The 24,032-nt window shown below is 35.6% G+C and overlaps 5 protein-coding genes and 1 pseudogene across 10 annotated transcripts; 2 read left to right on the forward strand and 4 right to left on the reverse strand.

The window, feature by feature from the left end:
• Window positions 1–144: 144 nt before the first annotated feature.
• Window positions 145–6,834, reverse strand: LOC111274808 (protein NARROW LEAF 1-like). Of its 4 annotated transcripts, none has more exons than XM_089755212.1 (7): window positions 6,773–6,834; window positions 6,558–6,642; window positions 5,134–5,635; window positions 4,620–4,763; window positions 2,424–2,664; window positions 1,656–2,156; window positions 145–1,098 (listed from the first exon to the last, which is right to left on the reverse strand). In XM_089755212.1, the coding sequence occupies exons 3-7, from the start codon at window positions 5,626–5,628 to the stop codon at window positions 647–649; spliced, it is 1,833 nt and encodes a 610-aa protein (XP_089611338.1). In that variant the 5' UTR covers window positions 5,629–5,635; window positions 6,558–6,642; window positions 6,773–6,834; the 3' UTR covers window positions 145–646. The 4 variants fall into 4 exon arrangements, with proteins under 4 accessions (XP_089611338.1, XP_089611336.1, XP_089611337.1 ...); XM_089755210.1 differs by having other exon boundaries at window positions 5,134–5,640; XM_089755211.1 differs by lacking the exon at window positions 6,773–6,834 and adding an exon at window positions 5,838–5,897.
• Window positions 6,835–9,024: 2,190 nt separating this feature from the next.
• On the forward strand, window positions 9,025–9,618 carry LOC111274813 (cytochrome C oxidase biogenesis Cmc1-like protein). The gene has a single exon (XM_022859733.2). The coding sequence runs from the start codon at window positions 9,161–9,163 to the stop codon at window positions 9,434–9,436; it is 276 nt and encodes a 91-aa protein (XP_022715468.1). The 5' UTR covers window positions 9,025–9,160; the 3' UTR covers window positions 9,437–9,618.
• Window positions 9,619–10,052: 434 nt separating this feature from the next.
• LOC111274814 (uncharacterized) lies at window positions 10,053–12,133 on the reverse strand. The gene is made up of 4 exons (XM_089755720.1): window positions 11,634–12,133; window positions 10,585–10,794; window positions 10,339–10,489; window positions 10,053–10,226 (listed from the first exon to the last, which is right to left on the reverse strand). Exons 1-4 carry the CDS (start codon window positions 11,709–11,711, stop codon window positions 10,192–10,194), a joined length of 474 nt encoding a protein of 157 aa, XP_089611846.1. The 5' UTR covers window positions 11,712–12,133; the 3' UTR covers window positions 10,053–10,191.
• Window positions 12,134–12,267: 134 nt separating this feature from the next.
• LOC111274809 (uncharacterized) lies at window positions 12,268–14,914 on the reverse strand. The gene has a single exon (XM_022859725.2). It carries the CDS (start codon window positions 14,723–14,725, stop codon window positions 12,626–12,628), a length of 2,100 nt encoding a protein of 699 aa, XP_022715460.2. The 5' UTR covers window positions 14,726–14,914; the 3' UTR covers window positions 12,268–12,625.
• A 2,157-nt stretch (window positions 14,915–17,071) lies between these two features.
• Window positions 17,072–19,111, forward strand: LOC111274812 (protein EXORDIUM-like 7 pseudogene; annotated as a pseudogene). The gene has a single exon (XR_016334275.1). The product of XR_016334275.1 is annotated as a protein EXORDIUM-like 7 pseudogene (transcript).
• Window positions 19,017–23,499, reverse strand: LOC111274811 (uncharacterized protein At4g19900-like). 2 transcript variants are annotated; one of them, XR_002688265.2, is made up of 6 exons: window positions 22,077–23,499; window positions 21,853–22,002; window positions 21,107–21,241; window positions 20,273–20,467; window positions 19,198–19,491; window positions 19,017–19,076 (listed from the first exon to the last, which is right to left on the reverse strand). XR_002688265.2 is itself a non-coding variant. In XM_022859728.2 (5 exons), the coding sequence occupies exons 1-5, from the start codon at window positions 23,399–23,401 to the stop codon at window positions 19,305–19,307; spliced, it is 1,992 nt and encodes a 663-aa protein (XP_022715463.2). In that variant the 5' UTR covers window positions 23,402–23,499; the 3' UTR covers window positions 19,017–19,304. The 2 variants fall into 2 exon arrangements, 1 of the variants encoding a protein (XP_022715463.2); XM_022859728.2 differs by having other exon boundaries at window positions 19,017–19,491.
• Between the last annotated feature and the right edge of the window lie 533 nt (window positions 23,500–24,032).

A 24,032-nucleotide genomic window follows, 5' to 3' on the forward strand; every position in this document is an offset into this window, starting at 1 on the left:
AACCAATGTTACTTTCATAAACTGATTTGATTCAGAGACATAACATACTAATATCAGATTCTTTTTCCAAATCCAACGGTAAGCATATAGTCACAGAAAGCATAACTTCGGATTTGGATTGTGGGATATGGAAATGGGACCATAAAAGCACAAATAAACAAGCAACTATTCCATTAGCCAATGAAGAAATCCCCCTGGATTATGAGCAATGCTAATGTAAAAGCATTGACCTTAAACAATTACTGCAACACTAAAGGGAAACCCAATTGCTATTAGGTGACCATTTGAGCTAGCCAAAACTAACATTTCCATGTTTCTAATTCTTAATGGCTGCTCATACTCCCACCATTGGAGTGTTTTAGGGTACACGAATTCAACACAGTAACGCAAATCGAAGAAATATTTAGCATAGGTACTACCTAAACATTTTTTCTACTAAGACCATATATCGCTTATATGTAAACCAACCATGGTGATTTAACCAAATAATTAGAGGGGGAGGAGGGGAATGACAATAATTCCCCCAGGTAAATGGGGTGAACCGCAAACTCCTTTTATAATCAGGAAGCCCCAACAAGATGAAACTCTAATAGAGATAATTGTAACCAGATTTTTTGAAAAGAAGATATCTCCAAGCAATTTTCATCTATCGGGGAAACTCTTTCACTTCCGAGTCTTTGATGCTACACAAGGAATCCGAATATTTTCTTCTCTTTGGTTCAGGCTCACCTAACTGTAGTGAAACATAAATCCCTTCATCTGACCCATTTCTTAATGCTGAAAGATTTTTAGATTCCCGGTTTTCCCATTGGTTATTATCATGAACCGAAGACTTTCCATTGAAACTCGGAATAAATTGATGTTCCACATTAGGAGTTGCTTCAACCCTATCTTCTGCTTGATATTCAGTACGCATGATTGGTAGTCTATGTCCTTGCCGGGGCTCACCTTCAGCCAAAACTTGCTGGATATTTAAATTAATAGGCTCAAAGTTCTCTTCAATCTTATCTTTAGATGGAACCTGGACCAGGGGAGAAGACTCCCCAACTGTAGAATCAATCCCTGCAGCAGAAGCACTTCTCTGATCTTGTACAGCAGCTATGTCAATAACAAAGACAAATAGAATGTGTCAAAGCTGATGTTAAGAGAAAAGATGCAAAAAAATATCAACCATAAAGGTAACATAAGCCTTTGTTCCCACTTTCTTCCTTTCTCCACCTATACTTAGTTTTGCTTGATAGATACTCTGCCTAAAATACTACATTTTTGTGACTTCAGAATCTAAATAAATAGTCAATGATAGGAAACGTTGGGGAAATAAAAAACACCAATACTCAACTGCAATTAACCTTTTGCACTAAAGTGCCACTTGACCAACAACATCTATTTATGCATCATCATTGATTGAGTGCTATTGTCTATTTATATTTTCACCTTTCTTTTAACTTGCAATGTAGGGCAATAGACATTTCTATCAAATTACACAGCCATTACAAATGTAACTTTCATCTCAACATGTACTTTTTTTAGGATCAAATCATTGTTTGTAGCTTAATGTCATTTAAATGGATGATCATTCATAAGCACCACTAAGAAAGAATTAACCAGAGAGCTATAAACTGGAAAAAGTTACTGGTTGTCTTGGGAATACATACCTTGAAGCCCTTCATTGGTTGCGATGAGATCTAGTTCAAGGAGGTCTAGAAGACGCCCAAGATCAACTCCACTAGTCCAATTTTCTGGGGGTTGGCCAGCTTTGAGTTTCAACCGACCCCTGTTAGCAGTCCCACCCCAAATGATCCCAACAGGCTGTGGCTTCTCCCCATTCTGACCTGTTAATAGTATGAGGCTTCCACTATCACCTTCAAGGTCAAAAGTCTGCTGGTTCTCGCCAACAACAAGAAAATCAGTAAAAAAACACATCCCTTTCTCATCATTGTATTCTAAAGCATATGCCATTATTGTCCCAGCGGTCAAGCCAGAGCTTCTTCCTACTTTGACAACTTGCCTTCCAATGAGACTGCTAATTGAAGACTGCAAGTCTATGATATGAACATCACCAATCTGACCTATGCCTTTAACAGTTGTAGTTACATTGTTCATGTTGAAATCATCAGCAAAAGGAATAAAAGCCCCATCTGCTCGCACAAATGTTTCTGCATGAGGACCAAACCGTAATGGGCATGTATGGGAGTCAGGACGCAATGAAAGATCCATTAGCACAAATGTAAAGTTAAACATAATATGTTTCAGGATTCTGAAGCCTTCTAAATCTTTGTTGAAATTCAAACACTAGACCCTAGAATCCTGATCAGAATTTTATTCAATTTATCTCTTTTTTGCTTAAATTTTCTAATGCAATGATCAATGAATTTCCTTGCGGAAAATTTGAAGGCAGACAAATAAATTTGGAACTGCATTACCTGGATTTATACCAGCAAAGATTCCATACCAAAGGTCATCTGTGATAAATGAGGTTGCCCTCTCTACAGCACCAAGGTAAACTCCAGGCCCAAGGCTGGGGGGTAAAGGATGAAACATCTTCTGACTTGGGTAGTCTAAGTCAACTGCAACATGCCGATTTGTGAGGAACCCTACCTGCCGATTTCCTGTTCGGCTCTTCACAATAGCACCCAGTGTTCCATATGTCTCTTGACTGGCAACCTACATGTGCCAGGAGTAAGTGAGTGGCTTAAATGGTAAAAACCAAGACAAGTAAAGAGTTAAATCCATTTCTCAAAAAGCTCAGGGCAGAGTACGAGGGGGAAAGCTCTTTTTCACAAAAGACACAAGTTACTCAAAGAGAAAGTCCTTTTATTATCTCTTTTACAAGAAAAGTCTTATGTCTTTAACACTCTCCTGGAAGAATTAGAAAGGATATTTGAAAATAAAATGTATACATGATGTAAGGAAAAAGATATCAAGCAATTCTAGAATGATGAGCTCAAGCTTATGCTGTTGAAGTCTGCACATTTATGAGTGATAGTGAGATGATTGATTCAGTCACAGTAGTAGCACAAATAACTCATTAATAAAGCATACCAGCTTCAATACTTCAATAACACTTGCAATAACAAACTGCTTATTGTTTAATCAAATTTCCAGCAAAATGTTCTAAAAAAACTGACTGTTAATCTTTCACGTACTGTCATATTAATTATCTACTTCACCTGTACAACATAACATAAAACCAAATAAATGATAGCTTTGGGTAATCATACAGTCACTCAATGTCTATTAGGGAAACAAATTATAGAATGAGTAAAAGAGCTAGGGAAACAAAAGAGAAAGTGACTCTTTATTTTAGGAATGAGCTTTCTTTCCCCCACATTGATATTAGGACAGCAAGACATTATGCCACAAACTGGAGTATGAGATTGCATGGCATAAAAAAAAAATTAAGGTGAAGTGGTTGAAAAAATTGAACATGTTAAACAGGATTCTTCATCAATGCAGAATTAATACCCAAATGATGGTGGTGCCGGTGATATGGATGACACAGTTATCACTACATGATGCTCACAGAGAACAATGCTTACCAGAATGATTTTTCAGCCCAAGGAGGAATAATGCAGGACAGAACATCAGAAAAAGAAAAAAGAGGAAAAAAGTTCTACCATGCCACATTTCATAGTACTCCAGCAGACAAGCACTCCTGTAACTTATTGTAGAGGCTACTTTTTGCAGTACCGTGCACAATATTGTTCACACTATTGTAAAAAAATACCAAACAGGATTTCTCTCTTTTTCATTATTCTTTATATTGTTATGAACAGTTGACAAGGATTTAATTTTTACAAGAAGCAAATCTTTATACTTAAATGAAATTAGATTAGGATAATATTTTAGCAGAGCACCATCTTTTGATTAATAATAGAAAATTAGCCTGCTGATTTTCAGTTTCTATAGATGTCTCAGGAGTTACATGGTTTATACCAGAAAGAGGTTTTCCTTTCTTTCCCTTAAAAATAAAAGTTGAAGCGTTTGATAGAATAAAAAATGCCACCATTTTATTGCGCCACTGACTGCATTAGTTGATTAGACAATCCAATAACCAGTATAATAAGAGCCAAAGGTAATACTACATGGTAAGTCTTTAATATTAACGGCAGAACATATGTAGGAATAATATACAAACATGAGAAGAAAGCATGTGAATTAGAAATCTTAAGGATCATGGCGGCATGGCGAGCATGCAGCACCAGCAGGACTTTCTAAAATTTGTGTCCCAGAAAAAAAAAAAAAAAGGAGCGGTGGACAATCAAAGTCCCCTTCTAAAAGAAGATAAACTCAATACTTCATATTCACAAACATTAGCAGTAATATGCAGTCAGTTACAGGGGAAAGGACATAAATATATATATATATATATATATATGGTGAACGTAATCCCAGAAACAAATACAATGCTAGCAAGCAGTTACCAGATTGTTCAACCCATAAGGAAACAGTGTTATCCACATAATGCCAATGATGAAGAGTTGAAGATTTTAAGTTATAACAAATTCACAAATGCCCTTTTTCATTTAACCTTTCATCAATCCCTAAAGTTTAAGTACTGCATGTCTATGAGTGCCCATCAAATCACCGATTTATACACACCTAATAAGAACAAGTACCTGTGAACCAGAACCAATGATTGGATCGCTTCCCCTCAAGCCATCTACAAGTTCAGTATATAATTGTTCTTTAGGAGTTGCTGCAGGTGCACCATAATATGAGAATTCCACAACATCTACATCACACCACACGCCTCCTGGCCCCTGACCAATACTTTAAATAAACATTTTAATTGTCCAAACAAGATAAGTCAATTCAAGAAAGGTTAGTCATACATTCAAAAATTTTTAGATCTGATATGCTTGTTAAGAATCTCCTAAAACTATCAACAACTCATAACTTTAAAAGAGTCAAATCTGAAATGAATTAGATAACTTCTCAAGGATATTTTAGGGCACATTAGCAGCTATGGATGATATCAAAACCAACAAGTTTAATGTAGCGTTAGAACAAGAACAGCCTTTCCCTGCAACCCACCCCCCATAAAACTAGGAGAAACCGAAAAAGAAAAAATTAAAGAAAGAAAACATGGAGGTTCAGTAAAAGCAGTGAGGCTAGAAGCATTAAACTTACCTCAAGAGCAGCAGGTAAACATTGAAACTGGCTAAGCCATTGCCTATGAACTTTTCGAGCAACAAAGACATGAATAGCTGGTATATCTGTCAAAACACCCCGTCGAATACGGAACCCAATTGCTGTGCCAAGACTAAACCTACGCAGTTTTTTACTGTGAAATGCTCTGATTGTCATCAACTCAAGTAAGGTGGTTGCTTGCTGCCCTGATGGCAACCGTCCAAGAGTTTCTGGCAACACCCCTTTCTGTAGGTTTCCAAAATGGTTTGCTCTATCTTCTGCAGCGTCAATTAATCGACTTGAAGTAGGCCATGAGAAATAGGCAGCATTGCTCTCAGAATGCTGAGCACCAGAAGCAAAGGGTTGAAGAGGTGAAGGACTTGATGAAGGCAGATTAAGATAATTGCAGCAATTTCGTTCCAAATCTAAAGCAGATTCCTCTGATTCTGTTGATCCAGAGTGATGAAATCTTAAATCCAATCTGGTCCTCTCCATCTTTCAGCTATCCTAAATAATAATAATTCAATTTGTCTCAAAACTCAATGAATATTTAAGCGATATAAAGCAAACCAAAGTACAAACGTGATCATGATCATAGACAATACTTAGTCCTGATTACATTCAATACTAAATTTATAATACCAAAAGAAGAAAATGTTGATATCATTAAAATAGATAAACAAGTATAAGTGAATCATACTAACTCTGTTAATTCCATAAAGGCCGATAAAATACGAGTGTAGCTAAATGGGAAACCAGAGTAACTGCAAATGGCAAAAGATCAAATCAAAAAAAGAAGAAAAAGATCTGTGCACTCTAACCTCTTACCTGGAGAGAATATTAATACAATACAATTTTATGAAACGTCAATCCCAGCCAACAACTTATTAAACATGGATAGAACAGGTAACAATTCTGAAATACATCAATAATGCACCAAAAAAACATAAATAGAAACAAAAACAGGACATCATTATATTTAAGGTCCAATGGCCATAGAGGAAAGAAAATTCTTCCAAAGGTACTTTCAAAAGTGAAAGCCAAACAAGATAGAACAATGGTATCATCCTCTCCAAGCTGAAAGAGGCATGTAAGAGTGAAAGAAAACATGACCAATAGGATGATGGCTTAGATAGCTGTAGAGAGAGATAAACAACAGCCAAACTAGATACCCTTTTATTGGAGGATGTTGAAAAAAGTGCTGCAAAACTTGAACCATTGGAATATGGTTATTTTAAGAGTTGAGTAATAATGGACTAATCCAAACCCAGAAAGCTAAAAAGCACCAATTCAACATATTAAACTCCAAAAATAAAAAGGGCTCAAAAGAAACGATAAAATATTTGGACCAAATTTAGAAGCAAACCCAGATAAATATATGACCTTTTATGAGAATCCTGGGAATATATTAAGCTAAAACTCACCTATAAACAATGGTGGAGCTGGGATGGAGGACTCAAAGTCAAGCCCTTTGGAGATTTTCATGCCCTAGTGATTATTGCACATAGCCTGTTAATCACACAAAAAAACAAATCAAAGCTGTCACTATGTATTATTCTATTTGTACCTCTGAGTAAGAAAAGGAGGCTCTAAATTTGGAAAGATTGAAGCTTTTATGAGGTTAGGAAAGAAAGATTACTCTAATTTAGAGAGAGAAAAGGCCACAAATATCTTGTAGCTGATACTGCTATATTGTATTACAGGAAATCTATTTTAATAATGGGTTTTTATAGAGAAAATTTAATAAACCTTGGGAGAGAGAGAGAGAGAGAGAAAAAAAAAACCTTTTTTTTTCTTTTTCATTTTGGTTGAATGGCTTTAGCATATAATGGTGGAAAAAAAGTGCAAGCATGACAAGAGAAATCATAATGGAGGAAGAAATGGCCAACGTGCAAAGGGTAAAATAATTTTTCTTGGGCATTTACATTTAGTCTGGTGGGGAAAATTAGGGCCCCAACCATATTTGCTCCCCAAAAGTAGCACACTCTTCTTTCAAATAATTCAAAAAAATCCCACCTATTCATTGAGGTGGGGTTTAAGTTTTTTTTTTTTGTTTTTTTAAGAATTTTAATAGTAATATCTTTATTTGCACCGTTAATTTTTTAACTCCTAGCATTTTTTTTTATAGAGATACTTAAAAAATTTTGAGGCTGTGATTCAAAGGTGGTTCATTATCAGACAATAAAAGAAAGAAAATAAGGATTAATTTGGGGTAGAAGCCCTCAAATATCCCCTTTTAATATCATTACCCCTTTTACTTTTCTCCTTTTAATGGGTTTTATCTAAACAGTGAAATGTTGCCTTTTTGTTCTTTCTCTTTCTCATATTATAATGATGTGCTATTTTCCATTATTTTTGGCTTTCAATTGCCTATCTCAATAGTAGTCCTTTCCCGAAGAGAATTGCCTTTCTAGAAGTTAAAATCAAATACCTCCTTCTCCACTTGCCACACTCTATCTCTTATCTTCTCCCCCACATTTCAATCATCAATTATGATCAGCAGACCCCCCCCTCCCACTCTACTCTACTCTTTAATTTATGGAATTGAATTGTAATCTTAAAAAAAAAAAAAAGGATACACTAGCCAAGAGAATTGTATCCATCAATGATATATCAAATCTATCACTTTTAACATGCCAAAACGTGCATGATTTAGATTAAATTTTAAAAAAAAAATGAGAAGTGCTTCTTATAAATTAAATATGAAAGTTCAATGAAAGAGAAGTTAAACCCCAGTTATATAGCACTTTTCATTTTTTTTGAATGGCAGAACATTTGTTAAATAGATTCCTAAGTCTAGCATTTTCCAAAGGTATCATCCCTTTGTTAGATGAAAATCATGAAAAACATATGCCCTTAAGATCAAATTGGGCTAGAGTTGAAAAAAAAATTTCATACCCATTTTTGTTCTTAACTTGAGTATGATTATTTTGCAACATTGGGTCTCAAACATGAAGTGTTTGAGAGTGAAAGAAAGGATTAGAAATGGAGGGTGGAGGAGGAATTGAAAAGTTCTATGGAAAGGGTCCATTGGATGGAATTCAACAATGCAATTATTGAATCAATGTATCCAAAGAAAAACAAGATAGGTTCCACCACAATCAAGCCCTTTAAAGGAAGAATTGGTGATTTGGTGACAGCACTTACCCATTGTTGGATGTACTAAATTTCAATTAATTACAATTGATGCACTTTTTTTTTTTTTTTTCTTCCATCATCTTTTGACCTTTTTTGGCATTCTTCAAAAGAATGCAATCAAACTCTAAAAAAAAAAAAAAAAAAATCAAATTGGAGATTCTTTTCACAGTTTTGTACTTGGTGATTATATATTTTAAGTTATTTTAAATTTTCAAAATTTAATGACTATTGAAATTTTGATTAAAAAGTAAGAAAAACTTGTATAGCACATGACAAAGGTTTTTGCAAGTTCTATTATCTGATAAAGATTTCACATGCAAATTATTATGCAAAGGGTTTGTGTTTTACACAATCTATAGTTTTAAAATTAAGAATTTGACTTTATCTCAAATGATTTACTTATCTAAGTGAAATTTTACAAAATTAAAATTTAATCTCTAATGCTTGCAATTTTTTTCTGCATAAATTATGATCTCTATTGTATAAAAAATTTAAGACTAATTTTGTTTTTGAAAAAAATTTTAATCTAAAAGTAAAGCATTTTTATTTTTTATAAATCTTAAAACTGAATTGAATAAGCATAAATTCCAAATCAAAGCCAATTAATTGAATTTTTATTTATTGATAAATCAATTTTGATGGATCACTATTAACAAAATAGAAGCAATTTAAGATGAAAATTTTCTTATAAATAATAAGAAAAATATATTCCTATTCGTTATAAAAGTTTTACTTATTTTTATATAAATAAAAACTTCAAGTGCTAGATATTGACGTGGCACCTCCGTTAGCTTTCAATCGATCGTTACATTACATAATCTTTTGAAAACTTTTTTTTTTTTTTCCTGATGTGGATCTTTTTGATCAAAGCGTGGCGCAGACATTAAAGATGGAAGAAGCCGGCAGCGATCGAACAGGGTGCGAGCGGCTCCAGAAGGCGTTATGCGAATGCCATCAACGATTCGGACCAGGTGCGATACGGGACACGGCCTGTCGGCACTTGAACCGAGCCCTAGCGGAGTGCTTGGTGGCGGTGCTGTGCCCCGAAGAGACGGAGGCGGTTAGGACACTCTGCGCCAGCGGTGGAACCCGGCTGAAGCGGTCCCAGTGCCAACAGGCCCAGCTTTCACTCTCGGTCTGCATTTCTTCTCTTCAGCAAGATTGATTTCCCCATCTAGAATTACCTTTTTGGCCTCTGCTAAGTTTATTAGTATATTTCTATGTTGTGAAAGTTAATAATTAGAATATTTGTTTTTGACTTTTTTTGTAACATTATTTTTTGAATCGATTTAAATAAATTTGTTTACTTAAAAATTTAACAAATTTATAAAATATTAATTTTCCACATCTTTACTGTAAACTCGAACTCATATAACAAAGAAAAAATACACATTCTTTGTTTCGCTCGAGGCAACCACAGCCATCCATAGGTAAATTAAGATGGTTTTAGTTAAACCAAATACATGATACCATAAAGCTGTGTGGGCAAACAAAAGAGCTCTAGGGTCACAAACAGTGGAATATCTGCCTCAGTCAGAATGTTCCCACAAATGTACCGCTGCTTGCTTGGAAAGAATCTGCTCACACTTTTCCAAAGCTTCATATAATTGTTTTACAGCCTTGATGGTCCAATGACAAGACATACGTAATAAGAGAACAGAACTGTTTCAAGAATGTAGAGACCGAGAAGTCCCACACTAAATTGAAGATATCAACCCACAACAAAAAGACCTCATCTAAGGCTCTTGCTGTCTAGCAAGCCAACATTTGTAAACGCCGTTGTTAATTCCACTGTACATCCATTCACTTGTCTCATCAATTAGAGCCCTCAAATGAGGAGGATAAAGGCCCAAATCAGGATTCTCTGCTATGTCATTGAATTCAGTAGTAAGCATTCGGATTATGTCTGAACTCTCGTTACTAACAATAGTCTTGAATTTCTCGTCCCATAGGACCTATCACATAACATAAAGCACCAAATAAATTGAAATAGTTGAACATGGAAAAGAAGCAAAAGAACAGAGCAAAAGAGAGCTGGGAGACGCTTTTAATATTTATGGAACTTACAGGAACTGAGTACTTCACAGTATAGTTCTCTTATCGTCTCTGCTCCATTTGGAGGGGTCAGATTCAGCATCTGGCTCCTCTGTATTAGAGGTGGGAAAAGCCCACCCCATATGCTCATCAGTTTCCTTTGTCCTTTCCCATATGGGTTTGACTGACGGGTCAACAATTGAACAAAAATGATTGTTAGCTTTAAGACAGATTCAATTGAACTAAAACAGCTTAAAAGACATAACATGATCCGCCAACCATGAAACCGATGGCTTTGTCAAGTCCTCTAATCTTCAAGTATGCAAGGCACCTGGAAGCCGAGGGGCAAGCATATGATACACACAAATGATACGTTCCTGACTCAGGTGGGTCTCGAGAGAAGAAGTTGTGAAATGTTGAAGCAATTCTCATAAAAGCCCCAGAATCTGACATTTCATCCAGTGAAAATCCAGCCATTTGAAAAGTGCACTGAAAAATGAATCACTTCAGAAATTATTACAACTTCTCAAAGTCCAACCAAAAATCATGTCATCTTTAAGATTCAACTAATAAGCAAGAAAATTTCTCAACCCTAAAATATACAGTGCAGTCTTTTCTTTTCTTTTCCCTTTATGAATTTTGTTTGACGTATCTCTTTCATTTGAGTTCTTTCTGTCCTGTTTCTTATTTTTCTTCTTTCTATGTTGCCGAGATAGTTACTTAATCCATAAATATATAATTCATCAAGGAAACATAAATATATAATTCATCAAGGAAACTTGACATAAACTAAAAGAACAAATTCAGCTATTAGCCAGAGACTATAAAATATCTTTTCAAGCAAATAAAGTTTATTGCATGCGTTATCATTCAAGGCAATAAATCGAAATTACTTATGATGTTTCAATGAAATATCCATTTTATCTTAATAACTATAAGAGATCTTTTCAAGCAAATAATGCGACCAGAAACTGTTTTTACTCAGGGCCTATCTCGTTAAATAGCAAAAAAAAAAAAAAAAAGAAGGATATATGGTCCAAATTCCTGAAACATACAACAAAAATTAACTGATACGTCTCCTATTGGTCTCATTAGTAATAACCAAAGATATGAGTTTGTCAAAAGAGTAATAGAGATATTATAAAACCCATTATTATCAAAAGAAATAAGAACTATTACAATAACCCAACGAAGAAGAAAACTTTTCATTGTAGGCAGCAAATGTAACATTCAAGAGTAGTAAAGGGACTAACGGAAATGATGCAGCATAGAAACTGAAACCCAGAAAAAGAGAGACAAGAGAGAGCAAATTAAAGCATAATTCTTACCTTGAAAGCAAATAATGGGGGAGAGGAGGAGTTGTTGGTACCAAATGCTGACGGGGTTTTGCAAAAGAAAGGGAGCATGGGTTTTATAAAGTTTCCTTTTTTTTTTTTGTTGGTTTTTAATGTTTGTTTTGTTTTCCTATAATACCTTTTATCTGGGCTAAACAGATGCAATGGATCTCATGCTTGAAGAAGCAGAAACAAATAAGTAACGAGTACATATTGCAAGTTGTGACTTGTGACAAAAGCGAGGCACGCCAAAGGCATCAACCATTAAATCAGAAAAAGGTAGCACCTTTTAGTACTTCGGCTGCTAAGACAATTCTTCAAAAACAAAATAAAATTTATAGCGAAATTTTGACATCATAAAGACAAATCAATTTTGAGTTTTGATTTCCATCACGGTTGGAATTTGGAGGTTTAAAAAAAATGAAAAACTGTTCTCATCAGGTAGCATGATTTTTGGAGGTTAAAATGTTTAAAAAAAAGAGGAATTCTTGCAGTAGTGGTAACAGACAACTAAACTTGCCGGTTTTAATTGATTCCTCGTATGATACCAAAGGCTTGCCCTCTTCTTTTCTGCCTTAGGTCCCCATTCTTAGTCCTGAGATCCTATTTATAACATCTGGTAAGACTTGAGAGGATAAACACGGGCAAATCAGGCTGTCATTCAATATGATTCATGCAAACTTTTGTTTCTGTTTTCAAACACTAGTTAAAAGATACAGTAGTGCACTGCTCAGTACATCCAAACCACTAGCTTCTTCTGTAGTTAGGTCTTCTGAATTTTCCATTGACAGCAGAAATGCCAACAGAAGGAAAACGAACTGAAGAATCTTGAACTGCCGAGGAAAAGGGATCAATTCAACGTCCTTTAAAAGAACTCACAAATGATTCAGTCCTGCGGAAAACTTCATGTCAACTTGCAACCTGCTTTAGACGAAAAGCTTTCTATCGCAAATATGGCCCATTTTCCCTGCAGCCAGGCTGGTCTGCTAACCAATTCCTTTAGAGATCCTTTCATTCAGGTCAGAAACAAGAGCAAACTTGTCAGTCTCATAACATGCAGTTATGAATGCTGTCAAAGTTACACGATCAACATTGCGATCCTTATCCAATAATCTATGAAAGAATAATGTAGCTATGCCTACTTTCTTCTCACTACAAAGCTTCCTGATCAAGGTGTTAACCGTCCGCATCCAAAGTTTTTTCTCTAGTCTTTCCAACATAACCATGGCAATGGCAGAATCACCTTTCTTGCAATACTCATAAGCTAATGTCAACCGAGTTACTTCACATGGAGAGAGCCCCTTGTCCATCATAGTCTCATATAACTGGCAAGCCTCCTCCAACCTAGACTCTTTGCAAAGTCCACTGATCAGAGTTCCATATGTGATGCTATCTGGTGCACAACCATAGTCATTCATCTTGTTGAAAAACTTGAGTCCCAAGCTTATATTTCCATCTCTGCAGTATCCACATATCATGGATGTGTATGTTTCCTTGGTTGGAACCAATCCAAGCCGCAATGCTTCTTCAAAAAGGTTCTCACTGTCTTTCATTTTCTTTTTCTTACAGAATGCAGCAATCAATGTGTTATATGAATGTATATCAGGCTGGTGGCCAACTTTCACCATCTTACCCAAAAATGCCACAGCTAGTTCAGTATCAGTCTGCTTACAGTGTTGAGTAATGAGAATGGTATATGTAACTCTATCAGCTTGCAATCCATGTAGAAGGCCCTCCTTAAGCAGTTCATGGGCTTCTTGGACCCTTCCCTTTTTACAGAGGCCATCAATAATTGCATTATATGTACATATATTAGGAGCAAAACCTTCATTATCCATTACATCCATCAATTCATATGCTCGTTCAAAATTCCCCATTTTACAATGGCCATCAATAAGAGTGGTATATGTGTTGGTGTTAGGAACCAATCCCTGATCTTTCATTCTACTCAACAACATCTCAGCCCGGTTCAACTTCTCCTCATTGCAATATCCACTGATCATAGAAGTATATGTATGCACATTAGGCTTGTAATTATCACTCCTAACAAGCTTAAGGAACAACCTAAAAGCCTTGTCAGTCCATCCTTTCTTGCAAAGCCCATCAATCAAAGCAGAATGTACATACACATTAGGCTTCCATCCTTCCCTAACCATTTCCTCCAGTTTTCCAAACGCTTGCTTTATAGTACCCCTCTTACATAATCCATTTATCATACAAGAATAGTTAATCAAATTTGGCTTAAACCCCATCTTCACCATCTTATCAAAATACCATAATGCTCTATTCACAAAACCCTTGTCACAAAACAGACTGATAACCAATGTGCAAGTAGCATTATCAACAATGAACCCTCTTTCAAGCATTTCCCTCAACCACTTATCAACCTCTGGAACCCTCCCCGTTCTACAATACCCAACTACCATCAATTTATAACTACTAAAATCCCCACACACACCTCTCTTAGACATTTCATCGAACACTTTCTCCAAATAGTCAAGCAACCCCATTTCGAATCCAACGGCCAATATACAGTTCAAGGTTTCAGCCTTTAGCTTCAAGCCTTGATTTTGCATCTCAAAAACCATCCCAACAGCCTCCTTTAACCTCCCAACTTCAGCAAAACTCCTTACCAGACACTGCATTACCTCATTGGCTTTGTCAAAGTTGCCATTTTTAATCAAAGAAGTGGTGGTTACAATGTAAAGTCTCATGAAATGTCTAAACTTGGAGATCTCAAGTACCCAGTAAAAGAAACTTAGAGCAACCATAGAACCAGCTTCATTTGCTAGAGAAGCAACAATGGAAATGGCTTGTTCATGGGTCAAAGAATAAGGATTGATGTTAAGGTTGAGCTTGGGAGTTGAAAATCTTAAGTGGGCTTGTTGGTGATAGGATTCATAAACTTGAGAACAGATTGTTTTGATAAAAGATTGGGGTTCTGATGATGGGGATGGAGATTGGGTATCAATGGGATTTGTGTTAAAATGGAGATAAGATTGGTTGAGAGTGAACAGAGGATTGGCAGATAGTCTGGGTTTAATTCCATGGGACCGGAGAATCATTGACGAATGCCAAGGAAGCATGATTATGACAAAGAAGATGAAGAATAAATTATAAGTAAAATTTTCTGTAATTTATAAATCAAAACAGAAATGTTTTACTTTGTGCAAAATCAAAAGAGAAGGTGTATGCTTATGAAGTCATGAAGAAAAATAAAAATGTGAAACTTGGAAACATACATTGCAGAAGCCAGAAAGGAAAATGAAACAAACAAAAAAAGGGCAAAGGTTTTTTTTTTTGTATAATTTAATTGGCTGATTCCTTGCATGAAAACGGATTGAGAATGGATTTCAGGGGTCATAAATTTGGGCCTTGTGATATGTCAGGTCCAAAACATCCATTCTGAGTCCTAACACTGTTTTGTCTGGGAAAGATCAAGCCCAACCCAAAGTCAAAGATATGTTCATAAACTGATTTGGATTCTTTTATCTTAAAATAAAAGATCAAATCAAAAGTGGTATGCATTCAATATATGTTTTGCTTAAACTTTTGAGCATGTTTCTACCACTCTAGAAAGTTATTGTTAGGTCAATCAAAGATTTTTTAAAACATATTTTTAATTAAAGCATGTCTCAATTGATAAGTTGAACGTTGAAATTTTAACACTGCTTTCTTTCGTATAATTTGACATGCTCTGCAGAAGTTTATTGACTTGTTTCCAACACAATAATTGATTTCTTAGTGCAATTTTTCCATTGGCATTTCTTCTTTTCATTTATGTTTCCGCAGTTAAGTACTAGCTTTCACCAACGAAAGGCAATCTGACATAAAGTTGACAGTCCACCCTTCAACAGCTTTGCATGTTTCATTTGATTGCTCCTTGATGATCGCCAAACCGACAAAGCAAAACCAAGAAAAAAGCGAACAAAAGTGCTATGCAAAGGGCAATTCTGAACAAGTTGAATGCACAATGCAGCAGCATAACTAGATATTCCGAAGACTCTAGCATTATTGAATGTTTTAATGACCAGCATAATTTCACAAGTAGGAGTAAAAAAAGCACCCCAAGACTTATAACTGCAGATGATATTCAATTCAACCTTAATTTGAAAAGCGACCCTGGAAGTGGAAAAGGCCGCTGATTTACAATGTTATTCGGACTTGGGGGTGAGTGTTAAATCCGGAAATATTTAGGATACTACATTTTCAACTTTTTAAGTTTTATATATATATATATATATATATATATATATATATATAATCAGATTTTTGTATTCATATCTATTAAATATGTGTTGGACACGAATATTTTTTAAAAGAATATGTATGCTTTTTCAATCACAAATGGGTGCATCTTTACCACTTTAAAACAGCTTCTTTGATGATTAGGTGGGTGTAAGGAGTTCCCTTGTTAAGAAATCAATCATCCCCTATAATTAAGGCATGGGAAGTTGAAGATGCTTATGGCCCATCACATGCTTCTTCTGCCTTTGCATGATTACCAAAGTTTTCTCTTTCCAAAATAACTGTTAAGGAAAAACCACCATAATTAAGTGTCACATGGTTCTTCTGTGAGCTCTCAGCTCATCTAAGCCTACATGTTAATGGAATTAATAAATCCAAAAGCGACTTGCCACTCCACTTTTGTATAAATGACATTGCTGTACAAGACAAAACCGGTTAACCCGTGGCGTAAGCTAGCTATTTTCTTCTGTCCCAAGTATTCAAACTTTTTCTTTGAGGAAATTTCATATTGGAACATATCCCTCATTTTGAATAACACTCTTAATTTATGCTCTCTCCTTTTAGCTTTCCTTCTTTTTTTCATTTTTGGATTTAGAATCATACAATCATTAAAAGAAGCTATGGAAGTGCAATAGGAAGTGTGCAAATTAATCTTTCTGTATAAATTTTCAGTATTATGTATGTGGTTGAAAAATTTGTTCCTCAAGAAAACATAGATAGTCAAAGATATTGAGAGAAGAGGTGTAGTGTAAAGGGGAGAAAAAGAAGAAAAAGGTATCACATGCTTGCTTTTACTGCAGGGTACATCCATCATTTTGTTTTACTCTCTGGTTTTGACTCTCATCATTTTCCTATCACCCTTTATGCTAATCACAACTTGGTCAATACTTTAAATTCCAAAAAAAAAAAAAATGCAGATATATGTTAATATTTCATCCTATGGGAGGGCAATGCCTGTGGATTATCAAAGGTTTGATTAAGGACAAATGACATTTATATAAACTTTAAATACATAATTATGTTTGTTATAATGCATTCATTATATTAAACAAACAATAAAAAAAAAATCATCACAAGGAGTCAAGGTTAAGATCTATCTAGTTTTTGCCTCAACCACTTTTAGAGATACAAAATGATAGGTGAAATCATTAAGATTAAGTTGTTAAGAGAGAGGAATCAGAAGCCAAAACAGTAACAAATGTCGATGGTATTAAACAATAGGTTTCTTATTGATCCCATTAATATTTTGCAATCACTTGATTGAGGGCTTTGTTAGCCCTACTCATTTATGTAATATGTGTAAGATTAAAGAACAGAAAAACAAAAGGAGAACAATTTTGTTATCATTAAAAAGTAGACAATGATGGACAGTTGAATTATGTAAACAGTGTCCACTACAAAGAAAAGAAGAATCTCAACCACCCTCCATCTATTTTACATCCTTTCCTTCTATATAGAAATCTCTCTCTTCTCCTATCTGTCACAACCCACAACATTCAAAGAAACAGCAACAGAAAAAATGCACAAGTTCTGTTGTTATGTTCTCTTGCTATTATCATTCCTTTACTTTCCTCTGGCCCTTTCATGGAGTCAAAACACTCAGTTTAACCAAGCTGAGAACTATGAGGGTTCTTCAGACCTAGTTAAACTTGAGTACCACATGGGTCCTGTCCTTGCATCACCTATCAATCTGTACATAATCTGGTATGGTCACTGGAATCCGACCCACCGAGCTACTATAAGGGACTTCCTCTATTCCTTGTCTTCATCAGCTCCTTACCCTTCTGTTGCTGATTGGTGGAAAACTGTCAGGCTCTACACTGACCAAACAGGATCAAACATCACCGGTAGCATTTCTCTTTCAGGAGAGTTCTATGACTCCAGGTATTCCCATGGTGTTTATCTAAGTCGTTTATCAATGCAATCCATCATCAAAACTGCAGTCGCTTCCTATCCAAGGCCACTGCCTCTCAATCCTCGCAATGGCCTCTATTTAGTGCTAACTTCTTCTGATGTCCACGTTGAGGATTTCTGCAGGGCAGCCTGTGGCTTTCACTACTTCACCTTCCCAACCATTGTTGGTGTAACAGTTCCTTATGCTTGGATTGGTTATAGTGGAGCTCAGTGTCCAGGCATGTGCGCCTATCCTTTTGCCTGGCCAAAGTACTCAGGGAAGCCACCACCAAGCACAAATGGAGGTAACAACATAATGCGTGCGCCAAATGGGGATGCAGGAGTCGATGGAATGATCAGTGTTATCGCTCATGAGCTAGCAGAAGTGTCAAGTAATCCATTGGTTAATGCATGGTATGCCGGAGATGATCCAACTGCACCTACCGAAATTGCAGACCTGTGTCTAGGTTTGTACGGTTCTGGTGGTGGGGGTGGGTATGTGGGTAAAGTTTACAAGGATTCCTGGGGGAACGGGTACAATCTGAATGGAGTCAAGGGAAGAAGATTTTTGGTTCAATGGGTGTGGAATCCTGTGAGAAGAAGATGCTTTGGGCCTAATGCCATGGATTAGAAGTGTAATATACTATATGTACAGAACTTTAAGACTGTTTCCTTTTATATATCTAGTAATCGACGAGGCAGGAAGAAATGCCCTAGGAATCAATCATAATGGTGCTGGTCGGCACGGTAATGGGAGAGTGAGCTGCCTGCCTTGTTGATAAAATATTTTGTATTTTAAGACCAAGACGTTGTTGATGATGATGATGATGATGATGATCCTTTGCTTGGTTAACTCACATAAACTTTTTTTGTGTATGCGAAAAGGATCTAGAGAAAAGCTCTGCCCATGTTAGGCAGCGCAGCAGTAGTCTTCGAACAAACACAAACTTGTAGAATTCAACGATCAATCAAGTCTTTTAAATATCTAGTGTAAGACACCACTTTTTTAATAATTCCGACCAACTTCCATTTCTTTTTGCGTTGGCTTTCCACTGTCCTGGGTTTTGTATCATGGGTTTTGTCAGTCCTAACTACAACACACAGGAAGCCAACATATATACCAGCACAATGTCAATGTGATAGCATGCACATCATTGATAAAAATTATTATAGTCAATAAATAAAAGCATGAACGATAGATATTTGTTAAAACTATTATTCATGAACTATCCTATGTCCTGAAAATGGTGATGTATTATTTGCCTCTCAATGCCAAAGGTACATTATCCGCTGAACCTAATCGAAAAATAAATTACAAAAAAAAAGAAAAAGATTTTGTATTAGCAGGACAGCCTACTCATTTAGCAAATATGAACAAATAAAATTATGAAAACTGAAAAATTATAAGGATTTCTACCATGATATTCAAAATGTCAAAATTTCACAAAGCAAGGGATTCTGCAATTGCTGGTTAAAGAAATGCTTTCGTCAATTCTTGGACAAGAACCAGCAATGATGTGAAATTCACAACAATTCAGAGCAATGAATACAGGGATGGTCAATAAGCCTGGTTACAAGGCTCCCTGGCTCTGGAATGAGAGCATATGTCAAGCTGTTCCAGAAATGAAACGTCACAGACTCAGTCAGAATCTTATTGAATAAAGCATCTTGCTGTGTTTTCTCAGTTTCTGTCGTCGGTGCAACAAAGTATCTGTTTTTTATCCAAAGTAGTTATGTCAGAAGACGAATTTAAGGCTTCAGATGAAAAGATGTGCAACTAGTGTAATTTGGAGACTGTCCAAAGAGGCATAAGGCAAGCTCATGAAAATTTTCTCATGCAACCATAATATAAACATTTGACCTCATAAATGCCAGTGGTATGTGCCGTGAGGATCACAATTATAAGGTAATACCTTTTATTGACAATCTGTTTTCTGGTAAAAGAAAGTTTTTATTTCTAGGTTCGACAGAGTTAGGCAACTTGAAAGAAACACCCAACACTCAGAGGCTACTGAAATATCAAGGAGATGGTCAAATGACTAAATGTTATCCTATAACAACTCTGCTTTCGATTAGCTAACCCTGGAAATCCAAGGATCCATTATTTAAAAATTAAAATGTTTTTCTAGTCAAAAACCTATCATAGTCGCCCAGTTAGATGGAAGACAAATGCACAAAAAGAATATTATAATAAAAGAAACCAATCACTAACCTCATCTCCCAGAAACTAATCAATCACCATGGAGAAGCAGAAAAAAAAAGCAGTATGAGAACAAAGTTCGAGTTGGGGGGCATAGAGATGCTTCACTAGTCAGATTTTTGCAATGGTAAGAGCCAAATATACATATGATTGTAAGCATGTACAGGCATGAATACATGTTTATGTGTGCATACATGCATATTCCCCAAAGTGCGTTCGAATTTTGAATTTTATCAGACACATGCATTGAAAAGATGGTTTTCAAGAGATGGGGATGTACATGGAACAGTACCTTGTAATATGCTGAGAACTAATAGGGAAGAAAACAAAGGAAGGTTGCACATCCAACTCGGGCAGTTTGACGGATGTCTTCTTTTTGTTCAAAAACCTTTTTGCAACTCTTGATAGAAGATCAGCCCCATTCCATCTCAACTGGGTATCGTCATATGTCAAATAGAACTCCTTCAAACACTCCATTATGAAGGGACTGCACAAGAGAATGCAAAAATCAAAGAAATGATTTAATTGCTGGTATAAGGAAAATCAACAATCCAGTAAAAGCATATAAGAAACGAACAAACTTATAAACGATCCTTCTCAACTTTCAAAGAACCTGACCAAAACCAATCCTTTCCACCCAAATCTTTGAGAGAAAACTTCTCATTACAGAAACTAGATATAAATAATGGACTGAAACATTTGTACCACAGTCATTCTTAAACAAGGTACCCATAAATATACATTCCAAGAAATTATGCCTAAACACAAAATAAATTAAAAAAAAAAGATACAGCTCTCTATTCTAAAAATTATTGAAAGAAAGAAAAAAAGAAGAATGACTTTTTCTTTTAAAAGAAATGAATATGATGGCACAAAATAACCAAAAAAAAAAAAGCATGCTACGAAAACGAAGTTAGCAGTCAAGTGGCAAAACTATTCAAAACACAAGTGCAAAAGCCCTTCAGACCAAATAGCAACTTAGAGAGTTACACCCTAAAATACTGCCCACGTAATTTTAAGAATTAATTACAAATATATTATTTGAAAAAATCCCAGTATAAGCAACAGTAATTTCAGCCAAAGTAGAAACTAGCAAACAATAGTAAAAACCAAGTGTAGTCATTACCTTTTCTTTCCAAAAGCCATTAAAGCCCCGTTCAAAGAACTTCCAGCAAGCTGATCTTCCAGGCCAACAGAATTATTGAGTGCCAATAATGGTTTCAGAACTATAATATCAGAATCAAGATAAATGCCACCATATCTGCAACATAGATAACAAAAGACGTGCTTGGAATAAGAGAACAAGGAAAAAAAGACTGTAAACTTTGAAGCTAAAATGCAGCAGTCTAACCTACCAAAGTCTGACATGTAGCAGACCATTAAAACCAATGGTATAGAAAGTTCGACTTAAGTAGAAAGAAAACAGTGACTTCTTCATAAATCCTGCATGTCATGCAAAAACTAGGAGCAACCATACACATCTACCATATTAAACACAAGACAGCTGAGCTCACAACTCCAAATACATCCATCGTGGTTCTCAACATTTAGTAAGTAAAACAACTTCCCTTTGCATCACTTTAAGCTCGTGATTTAGCAGTTAGTTCCCTTTACCCTCAAGGACGTGTCCATAAAAGTTAAGCACATTTAATTTTGATGTACCAACAGATTTAAAACCTTAGTTTATCTAAAAATCCCAAGGATATATAATAACAACAAAAAGCAAAAAGAGATGAATTTAACTAGCAGAAAAGCGCATAATTCATTGAACCAAGATCCAATCTTCCAACATGTATGCCAGCAAATTCATAAAGCGATTTCAAAACTGCATCCTCAACTTCACAAAGTATATGCATAAATGAGCAAACTTACTTGTAAAGAGCAGCAAGCCGCAGAAGCTCACTATAATGGGTAGCATAAAACTTTGTCTTTCTCCATTCAAACCACACAGAAGCAAATACATGGGTGGGTGTATCTTTCAACAATTCATCAAGGTTTGGCATTGCTACAGCAACTTTGTAACTGTGTGGAACAAGAAATCATTTATATAACCATAAATATTTTAAATCAAAAAACAGAACCAGAACAAAACTTACCCATCTTTGACAAAGCTGTCTTTGAAAAAATCAAGCTCCATGGTTTCAGAGAACACTACGACACAAGCATCTCGATGCTGGGCAAGCAGACTTTCCAGCCCTCTTTGGTGCCTAACACTATACATCCACGGAGGGGAATTCCACATCATAAAAACTCTCATATCACATTTCCCTTTCCTAAAAAATGCATCCATGAAATCCGAAAAAGACAGCCTTGGATCCGATCCAGGATAGTAACCCCATCTCTTTCCATCCGCATATATATGACCCGAAAACTCAGTGTTACTCTTATCAGCCTCTATATCTATATTCTTGGCCTCTTTCTTCCTCCTTCTACTATCACTACTCTTATTCTCATTTGTTCTTGAACTCGAATCCTTACTACTACTATTTTCTCTTTTGCTTATCACATTCCTTGCATTATCATTTTTCTTACTCTCATCGCCTTTTTCATCCTCTGCAACAATCTCCAAAATCCCCAAAGGCTTCTTCACAGTAAAAGGGACCTTCTTAAATTCGCTCAAAATCCACTTTTGCACCATTCTATCCCCTCTAGTCAACCCAGTTACACCAACCCCATCAGGGTCTTGCAGCAAAGGATTATTCAACGGATTCAAAACCTCCAAATTTGATTTAAACATCCTATCCCTCCTCAAAAAATCACTTTTCTTATCAAACCAATCGCCCCATTTCTCCCTCAAAGGATTCACCTTTTTCCCACCCACTTTCTTCAGCAATAAAGCGTCTTCAACACTTTCCACTTCACTCATTTTCCCCCTAACTTCCTCATCCAATGGAACATCATCGGATCCAAAGGCGGCCTTAGTTTTGACATCGTCTCCCAAAAACCCTTCGTTCAAAAACCCTCCATCATAATCCCAATCTTGAATCGAACGTTTATTAAAAACTCTTTTAATTGACCCGCTTAAATGGTCGAAGTAAAAATGCCCAGATGAAAAGATCTTGTTTTTCTTATTCATTGTCGTGATTTCTTGTTCTTCTACTTGCTCGATTTCGTTGTTGTCGTCTTCGGTTAAAAAGGTGTCGTTTTCTTCGAGGGTGTCGAATTCGTCAATTTTGTCGTCGGTGGAGGAGGTGGTGGTTGTGGTGACGTCATCATCGGAGACGAGAGGGTTAGTATGGAAAACGACGTCGTCGTTGTTGTTGTCTACGGAGGAATGGTGGGGATAGATATGGGGTTTGGACGAGAGAGAAAGGCGGGTGTGGAGTAGAGAGACTGAAAATAAGAGGAGAAGGGCTGAGATCACGGCGCATACCTGTGCACCGTAACGTGGCCGCCTCCGAGATCGTAGATTCCTCAACATTTTTTTCCTCCGCGGTTAAAATTTTAACGGAACTCCGACATGGTACAGAAGAGAGAAGAAGACGACGGAGTGCGCCTGTACAAGAAAGGCTTAGCTTCAGTTTGGACCGCTCGGAAACGGACTTATATTCTATTTTGCAAATTTATTAAAAAGTAAAGACTTCGGTTATTTTATTTTTTATATTTAAAAAGAAATCAATATAATTAATTAAATTAAGTTAATTTTTTTTAGAAATTTTTAAGTTTTGTTACGTATATTTTTCAATTGATTCAAATAAATTTATTTATATTAAATTTACTAAATTCATAGAAACTTTTAATGAATTCAAATTTAGATAACCAAAAAAAAAAAAACATTATCGTTTGAGCCAATCATAATTGATAATTAAAATAATAAAAGACAATTTATATAACAATAATTTAAGATTGTTATCATATTAAAAAGTTAGGTATTTGTCACTTTTGCCACAGACTTTGAGTTTTATATATCTATTATATCAAATTTGTAATTAAAATTTTAACTCTGTAAAGTTATTTGGAAAAAAAATGTTGGAATTTTTATTTTCATAGGATTTAAATATACATACAATGATGCTAAGATATTAGTTCACTGAATATCTTTAATTTATCAT

Source organism: Durio zibethinus, chromosome 26, assembly GCF_047325235.1.
Source record: "Durio zibethinus cultivar Kanyao isolate XHJ-2024 chromosome 26, ASM4732523v1, whole genome shotgun sequence".
In the NCBI taxonomy this organism is placed as follows: Eukaryota; Viridiplantae; Streptophyta; class Magnoliopsida; order Malvales; family Malvaceae; genus Durio; species Durio zibethinus.